Raw genomic sequence first — 11,410 nt, 5'->3', positions numbered from 1 at the left:
TTTTTTCAAACTCGTACTAACCCGGCCTTATAATTGAGGACGGTCTTTTATTCTTTCAACCCAGTTTGACCCTGGTCTTCTATTTTTCGCAGAGCGTGATGGCGGAATCACAAGAAACCAGAAGATGTGCCACACATCGTGACACGTGCCACGTGTAGTTGCAGTTTTTGTACAAAATGGCAGCCGTCGCACTGTGCATGCGCAGTCGTAAGACTCATTTAGTAGGCCCAGTCTTCTAATCGGAGACGGTCTTGTATTTTTTCAATCGCCCCCTGCCCCGGCCTTGTATTCGATGAAGTCGTTGTATACGAGGACGGTCTTTCATTTGCGGAAATACGGTATTTTTTAGCGTAGCGAAAAGCAGAATTGACAAGAAACCGGCTGATTTGTGGAAAGACTACTTACTTCAACGACCCCCCCCCCCCCCCCCACATACACACACACACCAAACATGCATACAAACGGAGAAGACCGAGAGGCAGAGAGGTACTGTATGATTGTGAGACAGAGAGGTACTGTATGATTGTGAGACAGAGAGGTACTGTATGATTGTGAGACAGAGAAGTACTGTATGATTGTGAGACAGAGAGGTACTGTATGATTGTGTGCTTCATATGTGGTCATGCTTGGGGGAATCAATAATTTCATCCTAAATCGTAAGAAGCATACTCAAAATACATGTATGTAAAGTTGCACTCGTAGAAATTTGATCCTTCTCCATTAAAGGTTGATAAATATGGTGGTAAAGACACACCTGGCAATATGGCGGAAACATACACCTGCCCACACACGCTCTCTAAGCTGCAAAGTTCTGGCACAGAGCTCTCCTTCTCACCACCACCACCATCAGTTCGCGCCTGGCGCCTCGTCGATGCATAGTTGGCGGTATCCGACATAGCAGGCTGGTACATCAAGTAGCGCATGGCACATAGAAGATGACACAGCAACGATATAGCTCGATTGCGACGTAAGTTTCGTCCCCGAGTCAAGCTCCGTATGAAGACATGCAAGAAGAAGATTGCCTGATGAGCCCAGCGGGGACGAAACGTACGTCACAATCGAGCTATGTCGTTGCTGTTTCATCTTCTATGTGCCATGCGCTACTTGATGTACCAGCCTGCTATGTTGGATACCGCCGACCATGCATCGACGAGGCGCCAGGCGCGAACTGATGGTGGTGGTGGTGAGAAGGAGAGCTCTGTGCCAGAACATTGCAGCTTAGAGAGCGTGTGGGCAGGCGTGTGTTTACCGCCATATTGGTAGGTGTGTCTTTACCACCATATTTATCAACCATAAGTACAGCTGCAGTGGTGTCTTCAACTTCATTTTCTCCATTAAATTTTTTTTCAAACTATGTATCTAAAACAAACTTGAAAATCAAATAATTATTATTATTTGTACTTCTGACTCACAGATATTTCAGTTTTTTGTGGAACTTGAGGGCATCTGAAGAAACTCCATAACCATCGTATACGTCAAAAGGGTTTGTTGCAATATTCCTGCAATATGGAGAATATGAGCAAACTTGCTGTGTCAGTACAGGAATCAATTAGAACACGACCAAAAGCCCAATAGTGTAATCTTGAATGTGGATAAGGCATCAAAGCCACGTTCTAACGTTACTCCTCATCAGTAGTTTAACAACTCCGTGTCCACTACCGTCGACTCTCTCCGCAGCCATCTCCTCGCAGTTTCCATACTTCGTTTTCCCAGCAGCTCCCATAAACCTGCTTTTGAGCATCGCCGCCATGTCCTGATGGCGTACTCACCCTCTCAGTCTGGCAGAGGTGAAGCCGTACCAGCCTATCTTCACAAGCGAAGACGTCAGTCGTTCCGGATTCTCAACGACTCTGACTTGTCAAGGAGCGGAACTGTATGGCTAGGCCGGTATAACCCTTGTTCTCCTTAGCTATGAACAAAACAATTGATGATGACAAAATACCATGATGATAAAAAAGTAAAACGAGAGAGCTTGGAAGCTCAGGGCCCTACGCTTTGCTTTTTTGCCTTGATGACCTAGGCAAAAGTAATTTTTCATTTCTCCTATTTTTTCAAGACATAACCTGGGATTCGAACCCGCACTATCGCCCTGCATGCATCCCCCGATACACTTCGCATACATACTAATTCTTCCAAGTTGCTTCACGTTATTATCTTGCATTTGAAAGCCCTATTTGAATATCGTGGCCAGCTGTTTGTGGCCGGCCAGCCATCTTTGATGGTACGGTACGGTACGGCACGGGGCAGATACGGTCGAGGGTAATACGACACCGTCTACCACCTTGATGACATAGGCAAAACAAGCATAGGGATGTTATAATTTTTTTAATTCTCCTATTTTTTTAGGCATAACCTGGGATTCGAACCCGCGGTATCGCCCTACATGCATTCCCCAATACACTTCGCATTCATACTCATTCTTCCAAGTTGCTTCACGTTATGATCTTGCATTTGAAAGCCCTATTTGAATATTGTGGCCAACTGTTTGTGGCCAGCTGTGTTTGATGGTACGGTACGGGACAGATACGGGATAGTGCCAGGCGTGACACAAACACCCAAACAAACAAATAAATACCAAACGAGAGAGCTTGGAAGCTCAGGGCCCTACGCTTTGCTTTTTTGCCTTGATAACCTTGACAAAAAAAGCGTAGGGATGTTATAAATTCTTATAAGTTTATAATACTCATAAAAAGGACACACTTCAGGCTCATTACAAACATCTAAGTTTATACTTTTTGTTTTTAGACATAACCTGGTATTCGAACCCGCGCACTATCACCCTGCATGCATCCCCCGATACACTTCGCATACATACTATTTCTTCCAAGTTGCTTCACGTTATGATCTTGTATTTGAAAGCCCTATTTGAATATGCATTGTGGCCAGCCGTCTTTGAATGTACAGGTATGGTACGGGATAGGTACGGGACAGGTACGGTCGAGGGTAATACGACACCGTCTACCGCCTTGATGATGGCAAAAAAAGAAAAGGGATGTTATAAATTTCTCCTATTTTTTTCAGGCATTACCTGGGATTTGAACCCGCGCTATCGCCACACATGCATTCCCCCATACACTTCGCATCCATACTCATTCTTCCAAGTTGCTTCACGTTATGATCTTGCGTTTGAAAGCCCTATTTGAATATTGCGGCCAGCTGTATGTGCAGGCCAGCTGTGTTTGATGTTACAGTACGGTACGGGACAGATACGGGATAGCGCCAGGCGTGACACAAACACACAAACAAACACCAAATTAAAGCTGTGTGGACCCTGGCTAGCGCCAGACGTTACTGAAGTAACGTCTTCTGCATAGCTTCGGGAATTAAAGCTGTGTGGACCCTGGCTAGCGCCAGACGTTACTGAAGTAACATCTTCTGCATAGCTACGGGAATTAAAACCTAAATGAACTCGGGTGGAGAGCCAAGGATTAATTATTTATAAAAAGTAAAAAGATCAAAGAACTACAAGTTACACTATATTAATGTCCACTAACACCACCAGTTATTAAACAATCAGCTCATGCGATAACAGTGCACAACACTGACCGACGGTACTGACGTTCTACAACTAACTGGCTTATAGCTCTAGCACATCTTGGATGTGCACTCCAACAGCCTTCCAACTTTTAACTGTAGTCCATAACCATGACGACTACGGCACAATACAGTGAAAGAAGAGTCGGAATACGAATTGCAACAATCAGGACTAGCTAGCAGATGATTTTACACTGAAGACTCTCTACTACGAAACCTACGCACAACACCAGCACTCTCACCAGCACTCTCACGGCCACTCTCCTCATCGCTGTTCCACTCACTGCTTTCCTCGTCATCCGTTCCATCCTCCGAATCCTCTGCGCTCTCTCTCTCTCTGTTTCGTCCATGTCTCTGGGCCCGGTCCATTGAACTTGACTCGGCCGTCAACCTGCTGTCGCGTCCCTCCTTTCGCCCTTGTCCATTGAATGCGTAGCTTCTGTTGTAGTTGGCTGTTGATCGTCTTGGTCTTTCAATAGCGGGATTGCATGGTGGATTAATTGCGGTTACTGCAGATTGCGTTGTTGGTGTTAGTGTGGGAGATGGTGATACACTAGGTGGGTCTTTTTGAGTCGGTAATTGTAGAGTTAATGTCACTGTCGGTGTTGTTCGCGTTATTCAACGGACAAGGGCGAAAGGTGAGAGTGCTGGTGAGAATGCTGGTGTTGTGCGTAGGTTTTGTAGTAGAAAGTCTTCAGTGTACTATCATTGTCCGCAGATTGTGTATTTCGCTCCATTACATGTGGGGTAGTGCCTTTGCTGTTTGCATTATGCAGAGCTCACTGACTTGTCAGTTTGAGCACTCTGGCAAGGTACGTTCGGGGCTGGTTAAAATCTGGCTTTGGAAAATTTGTTTTTCATTGCTACCAGGTTCGGCCTCATTTAACATTTTCTATGTGCTGCGCTGATGAGTCCACAAAGAACGAGACAGCATGCTGTCCGCAGGCGGATTGAGTATTTCGCTCCTGCTCTTGTAGTAGTTGAGCACTCTCATGTGGGGCGGTGCCTTGCTGTTTGCATTATGCAGAGCTCACTGACTTGTCAGTTTGAGCACTCTGGCAAGGTACGTTCAGGCCTGGTTTAAATCTGGCTTTGGAAATTTTATTTTCATTCAGTGCTACCAGGTTCAGCCTCATTTTCTCTGTGCTGCGCTGATGAGTCCACAAGCTGAGATGAAACAGTTCTGTCTGCAGATTGAGTATTTCGCTCCTGCTCTTGTAGTAGTTGAGCACTCTCATTTGGGGTAGTTTGCTGTATGCAGAGCTCACTGACTTGTCAGTTTGAGCACCCTGGCAAGGTACGTTCTGGCCTGGTTTTTATTTTATTTATTTATTTCACTCAACTCGTGGTTCATGACCAATTGGCACGCAAAGTGCGAGAGAGGGGTGATAGCCAACCACGGCAAGAAAAGAAAAGAAAGGAATATAGAAAAAGAGAAGAAAGAAGGATAGACAAGAATCTAGCATTGAGATCCTATTGTACTATCGTACTACATTATTGTCAAAATCTTATCGATTTGATTATAGAATGTAGAAGACCTTTCGAACCATGCACACACTCACACTACTACAACACAAACCACCATCGTTCATTCATCAACTACACTTCAGTCAAGAAGAAGAATAACCCCTCCCAAGGAGATACAAACAACGGAGAAAAGAACTGAGACGCACAATGAGTACGCTCTGAAAACGGCGGTGCTCGGAAGCAAGCGAGGCCAAATAGATCGCGAAGCAGCGCACCCGGACCCATTCGGGCCTGAGCTGCGTAGCGATCGCGTGGTCAGGTGCACTGTGGTGCCATGGAAACAAAGATGGTGGCGCATGTAGCGCGTGTACCACGAGGTAGAAAGAAAGGAAAATAAATAAATAAATAAACTGCAGAACGAAAGTGAACGCGAAGAAGAAATATAATATTTGAGAGTCTTTAGAGAAACAAGAATGTAGTTCGCGTCTGGCGGAGGGTGCTTGCACCTAGCTAGAGGTGAGAGCACCACTGTCAGATAATGGAAAGACTGAGTTAGAAAAGGAGAAAGAGGACGGAGTTGCAGACTGAAACTACAGGAAGTTCAAGTAAGACGTGAACACTAAATTTATATGTATTTCAAATATTCGTGAACGGCAGTTCTCGACACTCCCACCAAACAGAAGTGTGAATGCACTAGAAAGAGAAAGGAACAAAGAAGATTGTGAACTAAAGCGTAGAAATATTATAATAAGTTATACTTACCTTAACGCCGTGAAGTTACAAGCCGTCCATCTAGCGATGTTTTGGCGTGCCTGATCGGCAGCCTTGCGCCTCGGGCGGGTTGCTGATGGCGGTGGTGCTTGCACTCCAGGAGCATTATCCGATTCCTGGCTGCTGACGACTGCGGGGGCATCATCCTGCCGGGTGCTGGGTACCTCGAGTGGATACAGCAGCGATAGTGGGCGTTCCACTGTGCGGCCAGACGCATCAGGACCTCTGCTGAGCGGACGCAACCATCTGTCGCACTAGCGTTAGCCGCTGTTACCTTGCCAATGTGCCACTGGCCACGTGGTATACCTTCGGATTTGACGATGACGATCTCCCCGACCTGTGGCTGGCCGGATAGAGACGTCTTGGGCTGGCGGTGATCAGGGTTCGCACGTTCCCTGAGTAATTGCAAGTACTCAGTCCGCCAGCATTTCCAGAAACGTTCCAAGAGAACTTGGGACGCCCTCCACCACTGCAAGATGTGATCCCGGGAGCTGATATCAGGTGAATAGTCGGGATCATCAGCAGAGGATGTGTCGACAGGGATCAGCGTGGGTCGACCACCAACGAGGAAGTGAGCTGGTGAGAGCACGAGAAGACCAGGACCTTCATCGTCAGCCGAAACGGGAGTCAGTGGGCGGTTGTTGACGACAGCTTCAACTTCAGCCAGCAAGGTGAGGAGCTGTGGGAGCGAGAGCAACTGCCGGCCAACAACTTTCCGCATGCAGCCCTTCACAAGGCCAACCATGCACTCATAAATACCACCTTGCCATGGGGCGAGTGCAGTGGTGAATTTCCACGTGATCTGACGTTGAGAGAGAAACTCGCCTAGGACGGGGTCAGACGGTAGAGAGGACCAGACATCCGGCACGGCAGAACTGGCGAGGTGAAATTGGCTGGCGTTGTCAGAATACAACAGACGCGGTACGCCACGACGAGCAATGAAGCGACGTAAGCCAGAGATGAAGGCAGCTGTGGACATGTCATCCACGAACTCGAGGTGGACAGCACGGATAGCGAAACAGGTGAATAAACAGACCCATACCTTGGTCGTGGAGGAGTCGGACTGCTTGATGAGCAATGGTCCAAAGTAGTCCAGACCGGTGAACTCAAATGGATGAGCAGGGTTGACACGCTCAGCAGGCAGAGGCGGCATCAACGGAAGACGATAGGGTGGCGAGTCTTGACGACGGCACACAAGACATAGCTTCAGTTCTTGGCGAACAGCCTGACGACCATGAGGAACCCAGAAGTTGAGGCGAAGCTGTGCGAGGGTGTGGCTTGGACCAGCATGCAGCAGGCGACCATGGATGTCGAGAATGATCAAGACAGTGAGACGATGCTGGCGTGGCAGCAGAGCAGGCTGGCTGGTAGCATGGACGTGAGCAAGCTTGCCATGACAACGGATAACACCGAGCTGGTTACGCTGAAGACCAAATTGCTTCACCAACGGTGACGTGCTATCAGCGAGAGAACCAGTGTACAGATCAGGATAGGAGCTGTGCTGCGCTGAACGTACGAATAGAGACAGAACCAAGCGTCGCACACTGACGCTGAAGACATGCGGTTGAGCAGCAAACTGGCTGAGTAGCTGAGCTAGCAGAGCATGGCCATCCTGAAGGCGTGTCTGCTGAGCAGCGGGCAACCGAGTCCACACAACACGATAGAGGAAATGCATGCAGTAGGTCAAGATCCTGACGGCTTTGGACAGTGAGGACGAGCGCGTTAGGATAGACTGCTGCACAAGTGACGGCGGCAGGACTGGTTGGGTAGCGAGCATGCTGTGGATGAGACGAGGTCCACGATACTCGGCCTCGGCCAACGCCAAGTCCTGAGGAGTGATGGTGGGGTGACTAGAAGCAGGCCATTTGCTGACGTCTTCTGTTAGCCACGAAGGACCAGACCACCATAGAGTACTGTCGGCGAGCTGCGCAGCTGTTTGCGGACGAGTAGCCAAATCAGCAGGATTAGCAGCACTGGGGACATAGCGATACATGATGTCCGGCAGAGCACGTAAACTAGCGATGCGATTGGCCACAAATGTAGACAGGTCCCGACTTGATACAAGCCAATGCAGAACGCACTTGGCATCAGTCCAGACAGTAGTGGACGAGAGCGTGAGGTTGAGCTCCTGCCGATGGAATGACGCAAGTCGAGCACCTATGACAGCACCCAGTAATTCCAGGCGAGGAATGGTCATGGTGTCAGCTGTAGAAGATGACTTCTTGGGAGCTGGTGCGAGCCGCATCTTGCTGAAGACGAGGGCAGAGTGTACCGAACTGCCATCTGTGACCCGGAGGTAGCCAGCAGCTGCATACGCATTGACAGAAGCGTCCGTGAAGATATGGAGCTGCACATCCGTAGCGCTGCCGACCGGACAACACAAACGGGGAATAGTGATCGAAGAGAGCGATGCCATCATAGAGGAGATAGCAGACCATTCGTCAGTAAAGTGTGCAGGTAGAGGGTCATCCCAATTGAGCTCAGCTTGCCACAATTGACGAAGTAGCAGGCGCCCAGACAGAATGGCTGGGACGAGTAGACCAAGCGGATCGTACAAAGCAGAGACGGCTTGAAAGACAATGCGCTTAGTAGCAGGTGCAGCAGCAGAGAGGGTGCAGCGAGTACCAGCAATTGACAATACATCGTCATGTGTGTCCCACTGTAAACCAAGCACCTTGACATGTCGAGTCGTGACGATGTCATCCGCTGGTAGAGTCACCCGAGCAGCTGTACTATTGGTTGTCCACTCACGCAAATTCATTGATGCACGCTGGAAAACGGACTTGGCCTCCTCATATACAGCAAGAACATCAGAAACATCCGAGACACCAATCAACACGTTGTCCACGTAGATATTCTGATCGATAGAAGCGGCAAGAGGAGTACACTGCAGCTGCAGATGGTGATGGATAGTAGCTTCCAGCAGAAACGGACTGGCAACAATACCGAACGGCATCCTACAGAAGCGATACACAGCCAAGTTGTCCTTGGATGTGGCAGGGTTTGCTGGATCGTCAAACCAGAGGAAACGTGTGACATCTCGGTCAGCCGGCCGAATGCTGAGCTGGAGAAACCCTTTCTCGATGTCAGCCAACAGCACAATGGAGTGGCAACGGAAGCGGAGAAGTATGCCACAGAGATTCGGCAAGTTGATAGGGCCACGATGCATGCACTCGTTCAGACACTTCGCTGCTTTGGATGACTTGGCCGAGGCGTCGTATACGATGCGCAGCTTAGTGGTCGCCTTGGAGGGTGTCACGACTGGCTGGTGCGGCAGGTAGTGCTTGACGGTGTGAGTTGAAGTGTTGGTTGACACACGTTCAACAATACCCAGCTCAACCTGAGACTGGATCACTGCATCGTAGCGCAATAGCAGGTCATGGTCCCTAGCGAGCTGCTTAGCGAGGGAGGTCAAACGACCGAGTGCGAGGCCATAGTTGTCTCGCAGGTCAGGTGTCTCAGACTTCCACGGCCAAGCGACTTCATAGCGGCCATCGCGAAATCGGACGGTTGAGTTGAAGTGCTGCTGGGCACGGTTGTCGTCAGTGAGGAACGGCGAGTCACTGATACCAATACTGTCGAGAGACCACATCTCGGACAGATCCGGTACGCGTTCCGTAGCGCACACAAAGACCACAGAGTCAGAAGCAGAGGCATTCGAGCTGTCTGCAGTGGCTGGATTCGGGTTGCCAGACAACAGATATCCCAATCGAGACGGAATGAGGTAGAGGCCAGAAGGCAACCGTGTTGGCAGACCACTCATGAGGTCCCAGAAGTACTGTATGCCCAGTAGCAAGTCGACTGCATGAGTGGAGGCACCGTCCGGTAACGGATCAGCCAGAGAATCTGCCGGCAGGTTGATCAGAACTGCTGTAGCATGGCTACTTTATGACACGTAATTTGTATACGCATAAATAGTACACCGTAGGAATGCATGGATAGGCTGTGCGCATACTCGCACTGCCTTGTCTTCTTCTTCTCCTTGTGTGAGACAATGAACGAATATTGATAACTACTTACGTAACAACAAGTATGTGCTGTGAGTGCTGAGACTGAGAGTATACGAGTTACAATGGTGGCAGCGGAAAAATAGTCGTCGGTTTTGTCCTCGGCTGGGAAGACGCCTCCGCGGGAGAGACAAGTTGCAGAGTCGACAAGTTCCAGAGAGTCTGAGACCAGTTCCAGCTACTCGGGAGACCAGCCCACAGACTAAGTTCTAATTTACTAGTATTGGTCATTCTATCCTTCGTCTCGTTTTCCATTCTTTACTTCTTGACTGATCGTTCGCTGTGCATGACTGAGTAACAGTTTTGTTTGGTGTAAAAAGGGCTAGAATTTTCACTACAATTATTTTTGCACATAGTTCTACGTGGATGTGCGTGCATACTTACAGCTACCCTGGCCTTGGTCTTGTAGTACTGTACTACGTAGATTGTGCATGCATGCACCTGCATATGACGTAACTCCATGATTGTACATGCAGTACTTGTACTTGTGTAGCTAGCTAGCTAGGTAGACCTACGCACTACGTACGCGTAGCTTGACACATCACGGATTCACGGTACGGGCCGCGCCGGCGGGTTGGCCGCGAGTGACGTTTGCATTGCACGGTTTTTTTTGTAGAATTTTTTTTTTATATTAAATTTTGTTAAAATTTTGAACTTACTTGATCTCGAACGCAAGATGGGCAAGTCGAAAAAGCAGACCCGGTCACCTAGTCCATTGTCATTCGAGATGTATGACAGGCCTGCCAGTACCAGTGCCTCAGCCTTACCGAGACCAATCCTGTTACCCGAAGTATTTGGTCGTGCTGGAAATGAAGATTTTTCGGCCTACCTCAAACATTTTAACGATGCATGCCACCTGAACGGGTACAGTGAGGAACAAAAACTATTGTTATTACCCACAAGACTCGTAGGCACGTCCCATGAACTGCTGGAGACCATTCTCCTATCTGATGCAGACATTTCGTTTCATGACACCGTTGAAGCGCTCCGCAGTCGCCTGGAGCCACCACAGCAGGCCCAAATGCACGAAGCAGCTTTACGCCAGCGCCTGAAACTCGCCCATGAAACGCAGTATGCATATGCCATGGAGCTCCGCCGCCTTGCTGCCAAAGCATATCCAGGCCAACAGGGCCCGTTACTAGAATCGATGCTGCTGCAAATTTTCATCGATGGTCAGCCAACAAAAGATATGCGCCTGGCTCTGTCGTCGCCACGACCAGCAAGCATTGAACTGGCGGTCCAAAAAGCAATTGAGGTCTCGGCAATCTACGCCAGGGAACAGAGCCGGATGCCTGTAGAGTCTCACTTCGCTCAGGCTGTACATGTAACTGGTGACTACGATGGCTCGGCCTGCGCCGCGTTGCCGTTACGCAGCCAGCCACCTGGCCCATCACCAGCTGTACACCGTGCTTCTGTTGCCAAGGCAAGTGCGTATGACGCTGGAGAGCGTGATCGACTGGCCCAAGTGCTTGAGAAGTTTGATTCAAGAATGTCAGATCTTGAAAAGAGACTCGGTCGTTTAGAAATAATTGTCGCTCCGCAAACACCAGTCACTTCAGGAGCAAGTCCCGATGGCCAGTCTCGTATCAGTGGACGTGGTCGTGGACGGGGACGGGCGTATGGTCGTGGTG

The 11,410-nt window shown here is 49.1% G+C and overlaps 1 protein-coding gene across 1 annotated transcript; it reads right to left on the bottom strand.

Moving 5' to 3' along the window:
* Nucleotides 1-5,764: 5,764 nt before the first annotated feature.
* LOC135827143 (uncharacterized) lies at nt 5,765-9,535 on the bottom strand. Its single transcript, XM_065339669.1, has one exon. It carries the CDS (start codon nt 9,533-9,535, stop codon nt 5,765-5,767), a length of 3,771 nt encoding a protein of 1,256 aa, XP_065195741.1.
* Nucleotides 9,536-11,410: the final 1,875 nt, after the last annotated feature.

The sequence above is a fragment of the Sycon ciliatum genome, chromosome 11, assembly GCF_964019385.1.
Source record: "Sycon ciliatum chromosome 11, ocSycCili1.1, whole genome shotgun sequence".
Classification (NCBI taxonomy): Eukaryota; Metazoa; Porifera; class Calcarea; order Leucosolenida; family Sycettidae; genus Sycon; species Sycon ciliatum.
This window is presented reverse-complemented; position numbering and strand designations above follow the sequence as displayed.

What these genes read in the sequence shown, in the direction of transcription:
- LOC135827143 (XM_065339669.1), bottom strand. Translation starts at nt 9,535, where the DNA reads ATGAGTGGTCTGCCAACACGGTTGCCTTCTGGCCTCTACCTCATTCCG.